The sequence below is a fragment of the Phocoena phocoena genome, chromosome 7, assembly GCF_963924675.1.
Source record: "Phocoena phocoena chromosome 7, mPhoPho1.1, whole genome shotgun sequence".
Classification (NCBI taxonomy): Eukaryota; Metazoa; Chordata; class Mammalia; order Artiodactyla; family Phocoenidae; genus Phocoena; species Phocoena phocoena.
Window position 1 is genome coordinate 82,812,055 of NC_089225.1, and position 20,267 is coordinate 82,832,321.

At 39.9% G+C, this 20,267-nt stretch overlaps 1 protein-coding gene across 44 annotated transcripts in view; it reads left to right on the plus strand.

Moving 5' to 3' along the window:
- ABI2 (abl interactor 2) overlaps positions 1–20,267 on the plus strand; it is a 96,227-nt gene that overhangs the window by 11,532 nt on the left and 64,428 nt on the right. For 35 of the 44 annotated variants that reach the window (XM_065880037.1, XM_065880038.1, XM_065880050.1 and 32 more), the window contains exon 2: positions 18,755–18,922. The exons of the other annotated variants lie outside the window; for them this stretch is intronic. In XM_065880037.1, the coding sequence (XP_065736109.1) occupies positions 18,755–18,922 (168 nt within the window). The remainder of the gene's footprint in view (positions 1–18,754; positions 18,923–20,267) is intronic. 44 annotated transcript variants of the gene reach the window in all.

The window sequence follows — 20,267 nt, forward strand, 5'->3', positions numbered from 1 at the left end:
TTGATTGTTGAAAAGATTTTTCTTTCCCCATTGAATTATCTTGGCACCTTTCTTGAAAATGAATTTCCCATAAAGACATTATTTTGTTTCTGGACTCTTAGTTCTAATCCATTTATCCATGTGTATCCTTACCCCAGTACCACAGTCTTGATTATTGTACTTTTGTAGTTTTGAAATTTTGATGTATATGTCCTCCAACTTTGTCCTTTTTTAAAATATATATATATATTTATTTATTTATTTATTTTTTGGCTGTGTTGGGTTTTAGTTGTGGCATGCAGGCTCTTTGTTGCAGCACACAGGCTTCTTTCTAGTTGTGGCACGTGGGCTCTCTAGTTGTGGTGCGCGGGTTCAGTAGTTGCGGTGCGCAGGCTTAGTTCCTCCACCAGGGATTGGACCCGTGTTCCCTGCATTGGAAGGCGGATTCTTAACCACTGGACCACAAGGGAAGTCCCCCAACTTTGTTCTTTTTCAAGATTATTTCAGCTACTCTGCATCCCTTGAATTTCCACATGAATTTTTGGATGCCTTGTTAATTTCTGCCAAAAAGGCTGCTGGGATTTTGACTGGGATTGTATTGAATCTGTAGATAAACTTGGGGAGCCATCTTAATTACATTAAGTCTTCTGATCAATGAACATGGGATGGCTTTCCACTTAATTAGTTCTTTAATTTATTTTAATAATGTTTTGTAGTTTTCAGTGTCTAAGTCTTATACTTCTAATTTTAAAATGATTTCTAAGTATTTTATTCTTTTGGATCCTATTGTAAATGGAGTTGATTTCTTAATTTCATTTTTGGATTGTTTATTACTATATATACAATTGACTTTGTATATTGACCTTATATGTTACTGAAATTTAAATTAATTGAAATTCAATTTAAATTTTACATTTCTACTACCTACCTTTCAAGTGCTCAATAGCCACATGTGCCTAGTGACTGCCATATTGAATTACACAGATTTGATTATTTCCAACGTTACAATTCTATTCAATGTCTACACCCTCACCCCTCCCCCCCCAAAAAAAGAGTACCCCCTTTACTTCTGATTTCCCTCTGTCTGGAGACTCTTTCAACTTTTATGTTTCTTCTGATTTTTATCTCCACGTGTCCATGTTCATGTTGCTATTTTTAAAGTTTTAGATAATTCTGCTATGAGAAATGGTGACTCCCCTTTCCTATACTTTTTCCCATCTTTTCAACATAACTTCTAGCACTTTGGATTTATTGTGTCCATTATATCTATGTAAATATTCACAGCTGAATCATACAGTGGACTGGTGATTTTATTTCCTTTCCTAAGCAAATTTTTTCTTTTCCTTGGGGCTAATAATTACCTCACTTCTTCGAAGGCTTAATTACTTACATATCTATCTCTGTTTCATCTCTAAACTTTCCTCTGGATGTATAAATCTTATCTCAATATATTAAAGCATATTAGTGATCTATCAGTTGTCAAAAACTGTGAAGGGTCTGAAATTTAACCCTGTTTTCGACCTAACAGGCTAGCTAGCCACAGTTTTATGGTTGCTGTGGCAGAAGACATGAGACTCCTGTGTCAGAGACATAAGACTTTATTACTCACAGCAATAACATTAGCCAGAGTATCATTATTCCTAAAACCCCTGATCTCAGTGTGACATGGGGAAGGCCAGGTGATATCTGCACATGCAGTGGGTTGCATTATTGGGAGGAACCCTGAATTTAGGGAACCTGAATCTTTTATGTAGGTCAGTAAAAATACCTGCCCGTTGCTCCAGAGGGAGATACTTTTTATCTTCTAAGACTGTTTTCTGTACAAACATACTTGAAAAGATAGTGAAACAAAGGCCATCAGTGCCTCTGCTCACCTCAATGTACAAAATGCAGAAGAACCGCGGAGAATTGCCTCCCAATATCAGTTTTATTTCCTCCCCCAGGAAGCATATTTCTTGGAGCCCTTGGCCCTTCTTCTCCAATATGGATTATATGAATTATTAACCCAGCCGTCATCTCAGAAATTTTCTTTGCCATTGGTCTTTGATTTTCCTTTGCCTCTTTGATGTAGATTCTATTTTCTGGATTCCATGCTTCCTGCTTTCTTGCCTTTCTGTTTTGAGGATGTACATCCTCCAGTGCTTCCTGAGAAACGGTACATGGAAAGTTTAAAAAAAAAAAGTGTGCTGAAAATCTTATTCAACTTTCACTAGATTGATGGTTTGATTGGTAAGGAATTATAGGTTGGAAATAATTTTCTCTCAGATTGTAAAGACATTCTTCTATTTCTACATTTTCTATTAGCTTTTGGTGTTGCTTTTGAGAAGTCAGGTGCCATTTTGCTTCCTGATGTTTTTTTTTGTATATATATATTTTTTCTCTCCCTTTCTGGAGGCTTGTAGGATCATTTATTCCTCATGATGATGTTTTTTGCTATTGGTCTTTTTCCATCAGTTGTACTAAGTATTTGATGAGTACATTTAGTGGAGTCTTATATTCTTTAACTCTGAAAAATTGTGTGATGTTTCTGCTGTGTATTCTTTTTTTGTGTTTTTATTAGTCAGATTTGGACCTCTTGCATTGAGTTTCTAAAATTGTTTTCCCTTTTTTGTGGTTTTATATTCTTTTAAAATGTCTCTTTACTGTTTTTCACAGTGGCTGCACCAATTTACATTCCTCCTAATAGTGTACAAGATTCTCTTTTCTCCACATCCTTGCCAACATTTGTTATTTGTAGTCTTTTTTTTTTTTTTCGTTTTTTGGATGATAGCCATTCTGACAGATGTGAGGTGATATCTCATTGTGGTATTGATTTGCATTTCTGTGAATGATTGGTGATGTTGAGCATCTTTTCATGTGTCTGTTGACCATTTGTATATCTTCTTTGGAAAAATGTCTATTCAGGTCTTCCGCCCATTTTTAATTGGGTTTTTTCAATACTGAGTTGTATGAGCTGTTCATATATTTTGGATATTAACTCCTTATCAGTCATGTATTTGCAAATATTTTCTCCCATACTTGAAATGTGTTTAAAAAGGCAACTGAGTAAAGGAGAGCATCTTTAAGTAATAAGGAAAGTGTTTTAAAACTTTTGTCTGTTTTAAAACAAATTTGATGTCAAATTTACCAGACTTATTTTTTTCCTAACCTAAAATAGATACTATCATAAAACTTGTGATCTGTCACTTTTTAGATAAGCATGTATAGTTGAATCTAAAATGACCTACTTCCAAATTCCAGAAAAGAATCATGGTATTTTATAGCTGAAAATGATGTAATAGTCTAGACTTTCCAATGTAACAAGTAGTAACTGATTTCTTGAGAGTATAAGTGAGTTATTTATGACCTGGTAAGATAGTAGCAGAGCTAGAATAAGAACCCAAATGCCCTATCTTTTCTGTTATCCTCATCATTTTCTAGAAACCTCACTTTGGCTTTAGTGATAGGTTTTCCTGAAATAGCCAACCACAATCTCAGCAAATAACTTTATTTTTTGAATCTCGAAAAGATTAGTCTGTGATCTTTTGTTTTATTTCTAAAGTAAACTTCTTTTTCTCTCCACTGATACTTTAGGGGTGGAGGTGAATATCAAGTTTATCTGCCTCAGTTGTTTCCAGTTAGCATATACATAGGTTGTCTAGGTAGATGACATAACAACTATTTTAAAGATGCCGTGTTACTGAGAGCTGAAGCCAGTATATATTAAGCTATTAAAAGTAACACTTTTAAGTGTTTTAGGATTCGTTGGCTTCAAGTGACAGAAACTCAATTTGAAAAAACTTCTTTTAACTTTTCCTCTTGGTGTTTAATACGAAAAGCAAAGCAAAAGGTCCATATTTTCCTTTTCAAGCATCAGTGAATATCAGCTTAGAATAATGTTCTTTTCCATAATGATGCTCCTTCAGGCAACAGGGAACCTTGCTAACTTGTCAGTTCCAACAATTGGTGTAAGATCATCTTCTGATCATAAGAAACCCGTGAAGCATTCTGTTTCTTCTAGCTGGGTTTGGCGTAGACTTCCTTATTACTGAATAAATCTTGTTCAGTTTTTAAGTCTGTGGCATAGGTTTGCAGGGTCAGCAAAACTGTCCCCAAGAAGCTGTCTCCATGATGGTTTGAGTTTAGTGACACTTGTGATTGTCAGGCTGTCCTCTTCCCTTTTTTTTTTTTTTTGCGGTACGTGGGCCCCTCACTGCTGTGGCCTCTCCCGTTGCGGAGCACAGGCTCCGGACGCGCAGGCTCAGCGGCCATGGCTCACGGGCCCAGCCGCTCTGCGGCATGTGGGATCTTCCCAGACTGGGGCACGAACCCGCGTCCCCCTGCATCGGCAGGCAGACTCTCAACCACTGCGCTACCAGGGAAGCCCTGTCCTCTTCCCTTTTATCATCTCCCCATCCATCCTGGTCTTTAAACTCTCTGAACTCCTCAGCAGGCGTGCACCGTACCTTGAGTGTGGTGGTCAGTTCCTCTTCAGTCAGCACCTCCTCCTGCCCAATCACAAATAACAAAAATGTGAATGTATTAGTTACTAACCAAGCCATGTGAAAAAGTAGGAATGGCTGGCATCAAGAACTCAAACTCTCTCATTTCTGTTTCTTTCTGCATGTTGGCTTTGTCCTTTCAGATAGGCATACTCCGTGTCCTGTGAGATAGCCTTACATATGTTTCAGACCTCATACATCTAAGAGGAAAGGAAAGTTCTCTCTTCCAGAATCAGTTGGAAAAAATCCAGAGATGTATCTGTATTTCTCTGGAAGAAAATCACTGTGGCCTAGAATGGGCAAAAGTATTAGAATTGGCCTAGTGTAGGTCACACCCAGGGTATGAGGTGGAGAGAAGTTTCTTTTCTCTTTTTAATAAAGATGGAGGGAATGTTAGATAAAAATGTGATCAGCTATGACACGTTAAATACAATTTTTCAGTCTTTTACATGTGTCTTTATAGTTCTCTCCATCCCATATGAACTTTTCTTCTATTTCCCAAGCAGATAGATGAATTTTCACTGATTACATTTTCACTTGACTTCCTATGAATGACATCTTAATTTTATCAGTAAAAATGTCTCCAGATCACATTTCGAGATAGAAAACCCTCTTGGGAAGGTTCTTTTTTTTTTTTTGGCGGTACGCGGGCCTCTCACTGTTGCGGCCCCTCCCGCTGCGGAGCACAGGCTCCGGATGCGCAGGCTCAGCGGCCATGGCTCACGGGCCCAGCCGCTCCGCGGCACGTGGGATCTTCCCGGAGCGGGGCACGAACCCGTGTGCCCTGCATTGGCAGGCGGACTCTCAACCACTGCGCCACCAGGGAAGCCCGGGAAGGTTCTTAATAGCAGTCTTACATCATTTATAATTGCTACATGATAACTTACAAATCATAGGGAGCGTTGTTTCTGATCTAAGTTCTTGCCTGTTCTTTTTTCTGACTCTGTGTGTGGAGAAGTGGTGTGTGTGGGGATAGGGTGGGCATGGATAGGCATCTACCTATTGATACTTTGGGTCTTTTAAGCCTCTACCCACTGAAAAATTTTAGAGAATTCCACCTATAGTTTCTCTCATTTGTAGAATTTACACAGAGATCCCAAATTCATACCTTGCTTGATCTGAAAGAATTAACCTTTTTCATCTGTTAAGTTAGAACAGTATATAGCTGATATTCTTTTTTTTTTTTTTTTTTTTTGCGGTATGCGGGCCTCTCACTGTTGTGGCCTCTCCCGTTGCGGAGCACAGGCTCCGGACGCGCAGGCTCAGCGGCCATGGCCCACAGGCCCAGCCGCTCCGCGGCATGTGGGATCTTCCCGGACCGGGGCACGAACCCGTGTCCCCTGCATCGGCAGGTGGACTTTCAACCACTGTGCCACCAGGGAAGCCCGCTTATATTCTTAATATAGAATATGTAGTATATTTATATATACTGACACTCTCTATACATATACAGTACATGTACTGGTACATATAGATTTAGGTATTTAGAAATTGAAGCGATTTTACACTTAAGACACTTGTAAGTTTTCTATTCAGTTGCTATATCTTGTGTTAGGATTTTAAGAAAACTTTTAAATGATTTAAAAATGGTTTGTATTGCCATGTAAAGTCATGAATGACAAAGGTTCTGATTTGTAAGAAGATAAAGAATGCTTTAAACACAAGGTGCAGTTTTGGGTGGAGAGGATTTTTTCACTTAGAGTTTTGAGAAGCTGGAAAGGGGAAGTGGGATATGATGAGGGGAAACAAATTTAGTTATTTTTAGGTTAGGACAGTTGAGGAGCTGCAGATGTGAGAGGAGAAGAATTAGAACACTGTAGGTGATGGAGGACAGAGATGGAAAGCACAGAGAGGTATGGACAGGCCAAAGTAGCAGTTCAGCAAGAGGAGTATAAAGGAGAATTTAGATACTAGGGATGAGCTGATTCAGAATAACAAATTGCCTGGGGATCAGTAGAATTGGGTTCATTATATGAGCTAGGTAAGAAGCAACAGATGATGAGCCCACCATGCAGAAAAGGAAGTTTGCTTGGCAAACTAGAGACTGGGCCAGCATTTAAGGGTATGACTCCAAGATCAAGATACTTCTGAGTTGAAAATGTTGACCCAACACAGGGATTAAATAGGATCCTTGTTAGTCTCTTTTGCCTCTTGTTGCTGATATCATGTATGAAACCAGGAAGGACCAAAATCAGGGTAATTACTTTCAAGTGTGATCTATACTTTGTTATTCAGGAATAATACATTTCTTAGGAGAAGTATGGCTCAGCATAAGCACCATCTCTAAAGGTACAGCTGGTGACTGTCAGTCACCTGGGCTCCCTAAAGCATGGTCTCTTGAAGGGAGGTCAGAACATGTGTCTCTGTGGCCACCACAGCAACCTTTGCTAACTAATATTTTCCAAACTGTTAGAGAAGTTCCACAGAAGACTCTTACTGGCTTAACTTGAATCAGTGTCCTCTAAATCAGACAGTGTCCGAAGGATTGGTGTACTTTAGGTAAGCTTGGGTCTTGTGTCCATACCTGTGGCATGGGTAAGGTGGAGGGAGAATGGGAGTCAACTGCCACGAACTGAATTTGCCACATGAATGTGGAATTCTTTAACCAGAAAAAACAGTAATAGATGCTGAATAAGAAGGAGATAATACTATCTTTAATACTGCTTTCCTGTACTGAGTTATTTTTTGTTCGTTTGTTTTGGCCAGGAGACAGTGTAGAAGATGACTATAAAGGAAAACAGAATGAAAACTCTAAAGCAAACAGAAAGGCAGAGCCTGTTGTGTTTTTGTTTTTGTTTGGCTGTGTTGGGTCTTTTGGGTTGGGTTTTGTTGCTGCACGCAGGCTTTCTCTGGTTGCGGCAAGCAGGGGCTACTCTTGGTTGCAGTGTGCGGGCTTCTCGTTGCAGTGACTTCTCTTGCTGTGGAGCATGGTCTCTAGGCACGTGGGCTTCAGTAGTTGCAGCACACGGGCTCAGAAGTTGCGGCACGCGGGCCCTAGAGTGCATAGGCTTCAGTAGTTGAGGTGCATGGGCTCAGTAGTTGGGGCGCGCAGGCTCTCCGGCGGGTGGGCTTCAGTAGTTGTGGTGCGCAGGATCAGTAGTTGTGGCGCACGGGCTTAGTTGCTCCACAGCATGTGGGATCTTCCCGGACCAGGGATCAAACCCGTGTCCTCTGCATTGGCAGGTGGATTCTTAACCACTGTGCCACCAGGGAAGTCCCGTAAACAGTTTTTTTTTTGTTTTTTTGCGGTACGCGGGCCTCTCACTGTTGTGGCCTCTCCCGTTGCGGAGCACAGGCTCCAGACGTGCAGGCTCAGCGGCCATGGCTCACGGGCCCAGCCGCTCCGCGGCATGTGGGATCCTCCCAGAGTGGGACACGAACCCGTGTCCCCTGCATCGGCAGGCGGACTCTCAACGACTGCGCCACCAGGGAAGCCCCATAAACAGTTTTTAATACTAAATATCTTATGATATAGTTGTGCCAAATTTATGTAACTCTTTCCCTGTTGTTGGACATTTATATGGTTTCTAATTATTTGTGTAAGAGGATATTAAATGAGACTTTATTTTGTTGTCTTGGTGTTATAGTTCAGGCTCCAAAGTTGAGGACAGTGTTTAACAATTACCTCTGTATTTTAATAAAGGCTGTTATGTTACTCTTATAGGACCTGCTGAGAGATGAGACTGCTTTTCACCCCCTTATTCTCTGTATATCCATTAATATACATATACATAGGTATATATATCCATTCATTTACATATGTGTATGTAAACGAATAAAGATTTCTTATAAGAGGGTAGTAGAAATGCTGTGCTTCTCCCTCATATCCACATATATCAGGAGAGGTTTATGAAAATCAGTCATAGAAATTGGGGTTGTCTACTAAAAAGGAGGATTGAGATTTCATCCCCAGTTTGAGGTTTGCTAATCTGTAGAAATGCTTGAGCTGTGTACAGGGAGCGAGATCTGAGTAGATCCTGACTGAACTGGGCATGATATGGGAGTAGGCATGAAAATTGTTGCCTGACTTTTCTTTTCTTCCTTTCGCTGCATTGGGTCTTCGTTGCAGTGAGCAGGCTTTACTCTTAGCTGTGGTGCGCGGGCTTCTCACTGCGGTGGCTTCTCTCGTTGTGGAGCACAGGCTGTAGGCGTGTGGGCTTCAGTAGTTGTGGCACGCGGGTTCTAGAGTGCAGGCTCGGTAGTTGTGGCGCACGGGCTTAGTTGCTCTGCAGCATGTGGGATCTTCCCAGACCAGGGCTTGAACCCGTGTCCCCTGCATTGGCAGGTGGATTCTTAACCACTGCGCCACCAGGGAAGCCCTCCCTGACTTTTCTTGAGAAAATTCTGAAGGTTAAATCCTACTGGAATGGAGCAAAGAGAGAAAGCTGTATTGGGAGGACCTAGTACTTCTAGAGTTTGGAGGTGCAAAAATACTGATTTTTTTTTTCCTCTATGGGCTAAATAAGTAGAACAGAAGGTAGCTGGGATAGAACTGTCTTATAAGAATGTTGGTTATAGGGCTTTTATTTTAGATCAGTTTTAGTTTTACAGAAAAAATGGAAGACAGAGTCTTCTCATATACCCCTAAACCCCTACGCCCAGTTGCCCCTTTTATTAACATCTTGCACTAGTGTGGTACATTATCAAAGCTGAACCAATATTGTAATTATTAACTAAAGTCTGTAGTTTACATTAGGGCTTGCTTTCGGTGTTTCACATTCTATGATTTTTGACAAATGTATAGTGACATGTACCCACCATTACAGTATTATACAGAATAGTTTCACCGCCCTAAAAATCCCCTGTGTTCCACCTATTTATCCCTCCCGTCCCTTTCCACAAACTCCTGGCAACCACTGATCTTTTTTCCTGTCTCCATAATTTTGCCTTTTTCAGAATGTCATATAGTTAAACTCATGCAGTATGTAGCCTTTTCAGATTGGCTTCTTTCACTTAGTAATATACATTTATTATTCCTCCATGTCTTTTCATGGCTTGATAGCTCATTTCTTTTTAGTGCTAAATAGTATTCAGTTGTTTGATGTACCACTGTTTATTTCTCCATTCACCTACTCAAGGACATCTTGGTTGCTTTTAAGTTTTGGCAATTATGAATAAAGCTTCTATAAATATCTATATATAGGTTTTTGTGTGGACATAAGTTTCCAGCTCTTTTAGGAAAATACCAAGTGCTGGATCACATGATAAGAGTATCCTTGTGCAAAATTTGTATAAACATAAATTTTCAGCTCATTTGAGTAAATACTGAGGAGCATGGTTACTGCATCATATGGTAAGAGTGTATTTAGTTTTGTAATAAACTGCCAATCTGTCTTCCAAAGTGGCTGTACGATTCTGCATTCGCACCAGCAATGAGTGAGAGTTCTCCTTCCACTTCCTCTCCAGCATTTGGTGTTGTCAGTGTTTTGGATTTTAGCTGTTCTAATAGGTGTGTAGTGGTATCTTGTTTTAGTTTGCAATTCCTTCATGACATATAATGTTGAATCTTTTCATATGCTTATTTGCCATCTGTATATCTTCTTTGGTGAGGTATCTGTTCAGATCTCTTGCCCATTAAAAAATTTGATTGTTTTCTTACTGTTGAGTTTTAAGAGTTCCGTGCGTAGTTTGGATGCTGGTTCTTTATCAAATATGTTTTGTAGATATTTTAAACCAGTTTGTGGCTCGTCTTTTCAATATAACTGTCGTTTACAGAGTTGGTTTTAAATTTTCTGTCTTAAATTTGTGTATTTAAATTTACATGTTTGTTACCCTGTTGGGTGTAGGGTTTTGATTTGCTTGTTTATATTTTGAAGCTTTATTATATTATTTGAAAACTTTTATAATATAGCAGTTTTGGAGATCGTAGTTGTCCTTCCTGTCCATTGCTTTATATTTAAAAGATTTTCTACATCTGGAGATCAGATAACATAAAAAGGTCTATCATTTATTGAGCTCTTCTATTGTGCCAAGTTCTGTGCTAAATTCTTGGCATACATGTTGTTTAATCCTCCCTGTTTTTTCTGAGATAAAGATATTTTTTTTTTTTTTTAGTAAGATAGAATTGAGAATGGTCTTTTTTTTTTTAATTAATTAATTAATTTATTTATGGCTGCATTAGGTCTTCGTCGCTGAGTGCGGGCTTTCTCTAGTTGCAGTGAGCGGGGGCTACTCTTTGTTGCGGTGTGTGAGCTTCTCATTGTGGTGGCTTCTCTGGTTGCGGAGCACAGACTCTAGGCATGTGGGCTTCAGTAGTTGTGGCACGCGGGCTCAGTAGTTGTGGCACGCGGGCTCTAGAGCACAGGCTCTGTAGTTGTGGCTCACGGGCTTAGTTGCTTCGCGGCATGTGGGATCTTCCTGGACCAGGGCTCGAACCCGTGTCCCCTGCATTGGCAGGTGGATTCTTAACCACTGCGCCACCAGGGAAGCCTTGAGATAAATATGTCTTATCTTCATGTCTTTCTTTTTTTTTTTTCTTCTCTTTTTATATCCACAAATCTCTCTGCCCTCTTCATTTTTATATATTGCCCTGCCTCATACTTCAGAGATTAAAGCTACTAGCCTAAATCTTCATCTTCCCAGATTAAAATCTATAAACCTTTTTTTTTTTTTTTGCGGTACACAGGCCTCTCACTGTTGTGGCCTCTCCCGTTGCGGAGCACAGGCTCTGGACGTGCAGGCTCAGCGGCCATGGCTCACAGGCCTAGCCGCTCCACGGCATGTGGGATCTTCCTGGACCGGGGCACGAACCTGTGTCCCCTGCATCGGCAGGCGGACTCTCTCAACCACTGTGCCACCAGGGAAGCCCTATAAACCTTTTAACTGCAGCAACTTTCTCCTTTTTCTTTTTTGCAAAGACGACAGTTTCTAAAAGAACTGTTCTCCTCCAGTCAAAGACTAGTCACTCCATTTGAGCTCTCCCCTTCTCAAATATTTTGTTCTTTTCCTTAAACCCTTTTGCCTCTTCCACCTTTCCTGTCTCATTAGATTGTTTATCTCAGCATGTAAAACTGCTCTGGTATTTCCCACCTTAAAATAAACCTTTCTTTAACACTATATTCTCTTCTAGCTCATTCCATTTCTTTAATTTGCTGTATGGCCAAACATTTTACAAAGAGTTGTCTATATGTGCTTTCTTCAATTCTTTTTAATTTCAAAAAAATATTTTTAATCTGTAGAATGAAAGCTCCCAAACATGGAAAAGGTAATGGAACGTAAAACACCCCGGATGGACATGCTGGGCCCAAGTGTATAGTGAAGAGAGGACAGTTTCACGAGGTGAATTCCCGGAGAACGTGGGATAAAGAGTGAGGGAGGTTACTCAACCACCGACACCTGTGGGAGCATCAGACTGAAATCCACAAGGCCACCCTCTCCACCCAGGAGAGGCCTGCCACCCGCCACCTCCTCCACTCAGTACTCATGCTGGTATGTGCTTAGTCATCTAGCATACTGGAGACACTCAGTACAAGTCGGGTGTTGTAGGATTTCAGAATGAAAGAGAAATCATGAAGCAGTTGTACCAACAGGACCTGTTAAGGTGAGAATTAGAAACAGTTTGCCCTAGGGGCAGCATTTTTTTGTGCCAGAGTCAGCATGGGCCTTATGGGAGTGGGGAGGATGGACCTCTAAACTATGCCCTTGCAAAGGCTCCAGAAGGATGTCCTCAGGTGGTGAGAGCCGGCATTGGCACTTGAAGGAAGAAGGAGATTGTCAGACTGGTCCTCCTTCCAGGCACCTCTTCTCCCTCTGGCCCCCTTCCCCGGACCCTGCCCCACAACATAAACACATTCAGCTCCTCTTCTTCCTTGGGCTGTCCCATTACCATCACCATGTTCCTCAAGGGCAGGTCCTCCTGCCGGAGCAGGAATTCAGGGCCTCCAGCTAGCTCCAGATACCCATGACCAGGTTCTACTGAAGCTCAAGCTGTATTACCCACAGCTCCCTGCCATGTGCTCCCTGCTTCACCTGGTTTTTGCTCCTCCCAGGAGACCTGATTCCGTGGTTCCTTGGCTGGGCAAACTGTACGTCCTGTCTCACCCTAGACATCTATGCATCCACATCAGACTGATCTTTCCAAGGCAAGCACAAATGATCCGCCTGGGGGAAGATCATCCATATTCCTCTGAGGACAGGAGTCCATGTTGATCTGTCCTCTGGTTTGAGGTACTCAAACTTAGTTCTTCCTGCATCTGATAGTCTGTCCCCTGAGGTGTCACTTGTCAAGGTAATTGATGAGCACCATGTTGGATCCATGTCTTTGTTCTCATCTTGTTTTTTTGCTCAGCAGCTTTCAACTCAGCTGAAGGAAAACATTCCCCTGAATATTTTCCTCTCTTAAGTCCATGATTACACATTCCCCAGGCTTTCCTTCTACCTCACTGGCTGCTCCTTTGTTCTCCCTTTGCTGGCTTCTCTTTAGGAGAGCCGTTCCTTGAAATGTTGGCATGCCCCAGGGATGGATTCTCAGATTTGCGTTTATACTCCTCAGGTATCCTCTTCTAGGTTCATGCTGTAAGTACTCTCTATACACCAATGACAAGTGTTTATTTCCCACCCTGACCTCTCTCCTGAGCTTTGGACTCCTACATCCAGCTTTCCCCTTGGTAGTTCCTGTTGTTCATCTAAGTGGCATCTCTAATGAACCATGGCTCTGTGGACCTTAGGGCTGCTTTCCCAGCATCCATCTCAATTCTTAAAATTCATTCTGATCTGATTTCTACACGACTGCCCAGCTAAAAATGCTTTTTAAAAATTCATCAAGCAATTCCATATTGCCACAGCTGTTTACTGGATACTTTTCTGACCTCATCTTTCTTCTTAGTAGCATGACCATGTTGTCCTCTTAAAACAGTCCTTTCTCTTGATTTCTGCAGTCTCCTGGCACGTTCAGTGTTACTTTTCCTTTCATAAGAGTATTTGGCATTCATCGCATGTGCTTCTCTTTCTTCGTCTTCCAAAGCAAGATAACCACAAAGCAAATTTAAAATGATGCAGGTATGCTCTTTAAACTTTTTTGTTAATTACTTGGTAAAAATGGTGCTTTGTTTCTGTCGTTTTTTCCCCCCATCATTTGTGTGGCTGAATGTTTTCCCATGTTCATGTTTGTCTTGTGTTCTTTCCTTGGTGAACTGTCCATGTTTATCTAATTGTGCTTTGCTATTTTTCACTATGACTTGTATGACTCATTCTAATTTGAATGCCATACTTTTTTTTTGGAGACTGCATTCTCCATCCAGGAGTTTGGAAGCAAATGAATATATTCCCTTTTAGGCATCATAGAAATTAATATTTGAACAATTCTGAAGACATAAGTATATTTCTAATATTTTGTATGGTCTTGGTAAAATCTTTCTATTTGTATATAATGATTGGCATATATTTTATTATTTTTTTTTTTTTTTGCGGTACGCGGGCCTCTCACTGTTGTGGCCTCTCCCGTTGCGGAGCACAGGCTCCAGACGTGCAGGCTCAGTGGCCATGACTCACGGGCCCAGCCGCTCCGCGGCCTGTGGGATCTTCCCAGACCGGGGCACGAACCCATGTCCCCTGCATTGGCAGGTGGACTCTCAACCACTGCACCACCAGGGAAGCCCTTGGCATATATTTTAGAAGCTATTACTTTAATTTCTGTGAGATTTAGTGATGGGACCTTTCTTTTCAATTTGGTTTAGTAACAAGATTTTTTGGAATGCAGAATTGAAAGCTCAGTAAATAGGTAATCTAAGAATACTCCCCTCTCCTCAGCCCCATTATTGAATCAGGTGCTATGACTCTGCCATGACCTTACTAGGTTAATTATATGTGTGATATTTTAATTTCTTAACAATTTTGTGAGAAAGAAAACGGTTAGTTACTATACTAATCTTAAATTTCAGCACATGTCTCAGTCTTAAAGTAGGGGCAGTAGTGAACTGATGATATGTTAATAATACCAAACTTACATGTGTTCTGGATTCAAGAATCTTTTTCATGCCTCTGTGCCCTTGTTTAGGCTGTTTGCTCTGCCTGGAATATCTTCTCTTACTCCTGCTTGGCAGGATTAACTCCATTCTGTGAGACTCCACTTGGATGGTCATATAAGATAGTGTTCCTAGTTGGATGGCATTCATATCCCTGACCATTCTGCATTGACATTTTCTGTTTTATATGCTTTTCTCTGTATTGGACTAAAATCTTCTTGAGTGCAGAGAACGTGTTTCATTTTCATATTCTAGTACATAGTACAATGTCTGTCATGTAATATACATTCAGTCAATAAGGGTTTGATGAAATGAAATTAATCATGGCAGGTCTAGAAGAAATTGTTTAATACTTAAGATAACTGATTGAATGAGAACTTAGTACCTGTACTTTAACTAATGTGGTAATAGTTTATACCCAGAGCAAAAATAATTACATATTTTCCAGGTAGAGTAACAGGCTGGACTAGAGTGGGTGAGAGATTTACTGCTGGAGAAGAGAAAGAAACAGACAGTAGATCTCAAGGGTGTGATCTGTAGAGGAGAATTCTCTCCTGCATGTCCATACACGTCCGTCTTAAATATTATCATTGTTTTCCTGCCCCCTCCCCATTATCTATATACTTAAATCTCTACCAAATCTATCTGTTTTCCTATTAGTAGAAGTGAAAAGGAAAAATAAATAATGGTAGTAACCTAGTGGTAATAATACTGCAGTCTTGAGCTGCTCTAGAGGGTGTAACGTTCTTATTCTTCATATTTCTCAGCACCCATCCTAGAACATCAAATTGAAAAACAAGTTTGAACTTTCTTTTTAGGGGTACACAGTAAGGCATGAGTACCATGGATGGTGCCAAAGCTTCTGGAGGTCAAAGAAATCTTTCTTATATCACTTCTTCCTCCCAACCCTCACTGCCTATTGGGTGATAGAAGTAACTTTGATTCTCTGGAACATTTTGGTAGATACACTTCAACAGATAATATGTAATGCCTGTGTGTAATGTGATGTGAAAGCATAATACTTACCCTCAAGGTCTTTCCACTAGGGGGTGTGGGAGTTTGGGTCAATGAAACATGCGCATATTGGGTTGGCCCAAAAGTTCATTTGGGTTTTTCCATAACACCTTGCGAAAACCCCGAACGAACTTTATGGCCAGCCCGATATTATAAAGTATGTGCTGTAAACCTGAAAACAAAATCCTGTGGGAATTCTCAGTAAGAAATGATCAGTATCACAATCAGGGATGATAAGGTAGGGAATGGGTTGTTGGTGAAGTTGATGGGTTCAGGTGAAGAAAATAGGCAAAGGCACAAAGGTAAGAAACCACGGTCTGTTTTGTGAACCGTTAAGTCTAATTAAACTGTAATCTAAGGTTCAAGTAGGGTTGAATGGAAGATAAGTTCTAGGCCATATTAAGGAAGACTGTAAATGATAAGTAAAGCTTTTTATTTAAGTAGGTAAGATGAAGCTCTGGGGGCTTCAGAACTGATTTAGAAAGATGAATCTGCAGGACCACATGTAAGATACTACAATCTGACCTAGAAACTGGTATAGTAGTCCTGGCAAGAGATAACGAGGGCCTGAAGTAGAATGTAGGCAGTAGCAGTTGAAAGAAAGGAAATGATGTGTTGGCATAGATAGAATATAAGGATCATGTAAACGGATTAGGTGTAGGATACAGAGACTTGGAAAATATCTGAGGTGATGGAGTAATTAACAAAAGTAGGAGGAAGTAGTTTTGGGGAAGGTGGTGAGTTATAGATATACTGATACGGCACATTATACATGGTGAGGTGCCATGTAAACAGAAATATGGGTTTGGGAGAGATGGAAGTTAAGATGTAAATAGATTTAAAAATTCTGTGCTTGGAAGTGATAGCTAAGGAAGGAGTGAAATTTCTTTCTAAGGGTTGCAAGTACAGCAAGAAGAGTAGTCTGAAGACAGAGTCTTTGGGAACATCCCCTTGTAGAGATAAGAAGCCAGTATCATGAGGGAAAGTGAAGAAATAACAAAGTAGGAAGGATTAATCATTGCCTAGGATGGCTCTTGGCAATAAGTCACTTTATTCTATGTAAGAATCTTTTCTCATAGGCCTATTTGTACTTACCATAGCATACATTATAATATTCCTCTATAAGCCTATGATAATTATCTCCTTCATCTAAATTTCTTCTTTTTTTCAGGAACTTAATCCCATTTAAATAGGAATATTAGATAACTGGGTTGAGGTGTCATAGTGCCTTTAATGCATGAACTATAACTGTGATAATTAAACTTGGTTGTAGCAAAAGATAAGAATATAGTCACAGGTGTTTACTTATCATACATTGTTTAAGAATTACAAAATAACCTCTATTACAGTGTTGTTCACTATTTCTTACATGTAAAATAAGATACTGTAGCTTCTCTATTGTCATTTATAAGGCTTCTAGGTTAAAGTAGCAATTTTGATATCAGTTTTATTTAAATAGGTTCTGTTTGCATTTATTCAGGTTTTTATTCATCACTTAGCTTTATAGGAAAACAATCTCAAACTTAGAATATGTGCTGCTGAAGCAAGCACAAAACTCTAAAACTTAGAGTATCCACTCTTGTAAAATTAGGTTCTTATAAAACCTTAGTGAATGTCCGAGGGTTGACTTATCCATACAGCAGACGTGCAGCAGCCTCAACACTTTAAAGCTTCATTTGGCGCTTAGAAATAACAAGAAAAATCTCTTGAGCCCAAAATCATTGTTTAAATAAGTGTGCAAATGTAAAATACATTTCAGAAGGATTAAAAATATTGTTTTGGTGCTCTTATTCCTTACAGATATTCCTTGTGAGTAGTTGACTAGGACAGAGCACTTAAAGTTTGCTCTTTTGTATTAATGCATGCATTATGGTTTTACAAAGTAATATAGCTTTACTTTTTCTGATAACACAAGTATTTATGCCCAAGGTAAAAAAAAATAGACCATATTAAAAATCATTAAAAGACTCAAGTTATATTCCTAACATTCAGAGAAAACTTATGTTAACATTTTGGGCCTTTTTCTGACCTTTTTCTTGTGCTTACATTTATACACAGGCGCCTACAAAATTAGGATGATTGTGTTAAGGTACTTTGTAAACAGCTCTCTTTCAATTAGTTATTTTGTAGATATTTTTCCATATCAGTAATACATAACAATACTATTTTCATTACTGCATAAAGGTTGTATATGAATGTATTGTTTAATCAGTCTCATGTTTTTTTCTTTTTCACCATTAACTGTCAGTGTACATCCTTGTCTGTGTCTTTTTCTTATTTGACTGTTTTTCTAAGCTAAGTTTAGAAGTTTAGAGTCGTAAAGAAGTTTAGAGTCCTAAATGGTGTGGGAGAGGGGAGAGTGGGACATAGTGGACTTTGAACAGTTAATGACTACTCAAAGAGGTAATGACGTTTGTTAGATATAATGATTTATAGTATTAGAAAGTGGTTTTACATTCATTATCTTACTTGATGTTCACAACTGCTTAAAATATGACATGCTATAATGGTAGAACTGACATTAAGATAAAAGATTTCTGATTCAGACACTTGTGTACATTCTGCTGAACCATAGAGTCTTTCTGTAGAACTAGGGCAAGAAAATGGTGTTTGCCAGCAGTATAGAACATGTAACTTTACAATTGCTTTCCTTTGTGACCTTGGAAATAATCACTTAACCACTTTTTACTGTGTACTCTCCGTTTTTCAAGTAGGGTTTATGATACATGGCAGTTTATGTTCCATAGGGTTATAATACTTCAGATGCTTGGGAAGAAAGTGTCCTTTTATTACTTTTATTTTAATTTATCATTATTTATCATGATTATTACCATTTTATTTACTTCATCATTTTTATTTATCATAATTATTTTGTCATTATTACTTTAAACAGACATTTCTTTATAAATGCATTTTACATGTTAGAGTGAAAGGAAAAGAGGAATTCAGGAAAGCAGAAAAATGTACGCCAGAATTTACTCATTCAAATCAATGCTACCTTTCCAAGCAGTGACCTTGAGAAGCTATGTACTGTACTTGCTGTCATTACTCAAAATATCCATCGGATCTCATTTTTTAAACAACAGCTTCAGGATTTTATTTGCATCTGTACAAAGATGAAACTATTCAACGTGAAAATATTAGTGAAGTCAATAATTTAGTTGTTGGGTTTACATGAATACTGATAACTAGTTTTCAAAGTATTTTACACTAGTGTGTGTAGATTCAGCAACATAATGGTTTTGATGAGTATTTTTGAAGATTAGATCGATAGAATGGGTTATCTTTGAAGTAATGATTGTTTGTTTGTTTTTCTAGTCAGCAGATAAGCAGCGAGCCCTAGAAGAAACCAAAGCCTACACCACCCAGTCCTTAGCAAGTGTTGCCTATCTGATAAATACCTTGGCCAACAATGTCCTGCAGATGCTGGATATCCAGGCGTCCCAACTTCGAAGGATGGAGTCTTCAATCAATCATATTTCACAAGTAAGACCACACTATTTTCCTATTTTGCCTATGAGGAACATGTAATAAACACAGGCTATCTGTGACGCTGGCAGCCTTTATTATGTGAGTTAACTCACATGTATAATTTGGAAAATACAAACTCAGTAGTAGGTTGTTTTTTGTTTCTATCTTTTTGTCTAGTGATTATCTTCTCTGTGATTTTCATAGGGAAGTATACTTTGTTTATTTTAAACATCTTTTTAAAAAAAAATTATGTATTTTTGTCTGCGTTGGGTCTTTGTCACTGTGCATGGGCTTTCTCTGGCTGTGCTGAACGGGGGCTACTCTTTGTTGCAGTGCGCGGGCTTCTCATTGTGGTGGCTTCTCTTGTTGGACAGCATGGGCTCTAGGCGTGCAGGCTTCAGTAGTTGTGGCACGTGGGCTCCAGTAGTTGTGGCACACGGGCTCTAGAGCACAGGCTCATTAGTTGTGGTGCAAAGGCTTAGTTGCTCCGTGACATGTGGGATCGTCCTGGACCATGGCTCGAACTCGTGTCCCCTGCATTGGCAGGCGAATTCTTAACCACTGCACCACGAGGGAAGTCCCTAAACATCTTTTTTTTTTTTTTTTGCGGTACGCGGACCCCTCACTGCTGCGGCCTCTCCCGTTGCAGAGCACAGGCTCCGGACACGCAGGCTCAGTGGCCATGGCTCATGGGCCTAGCTGCTCCGCGGCACGTGGAATCCTCCCGGACCGGGGCATGAACCCGCGCCCCCTGCACTGGCAGGCAGACTCTCAACCACTGCGCCACCAGGGAAGCCCCCTAAACATCTTTTTAAAAAAATATTTATTTATTTGGTTGCACCAGGTCTTAGTTGCCGCAGGTGGACTCCTTAGTTGTGGCACATGGGCTCCTTAGTTGCGGCTCCAGGGCTCCTTAGTTTCAGCAGGCAGCCTCCCTAATTGCGGATTGCTGGATCCTTAGTTGTGGCACAAGGGCTCCCCAGTTGTGGCATACGATCTCTTAGTTGCAGCATGCATGTAGGATATAGTTCCCTGACCAGGAATTGAACCTGGGCCCCCTGCATTGGGAGCTCGGAGTCCTATCCACTGCACCACCATGGAAGTCCTGGGAAGTCTACTTTAATGGTTTCATTAAAACTCAGTTGTCAAGTTAAAATGATCGGCCTTGAGGTGAGAATTTGCCTGCTTTCTTCCAATTTTTACCGAATTTTACACTTAAAATGTGATAGCTTAATGACTTGTTTAAATGCTTTTTTCTGTTACCTCAGTAATGGATAGATTAAGTGACCTTATAAAATTATCTTTGTATAGAACTTAGAAAAAATTAATGTTATCCTTTCTCCATTGTAAATGTCATAAA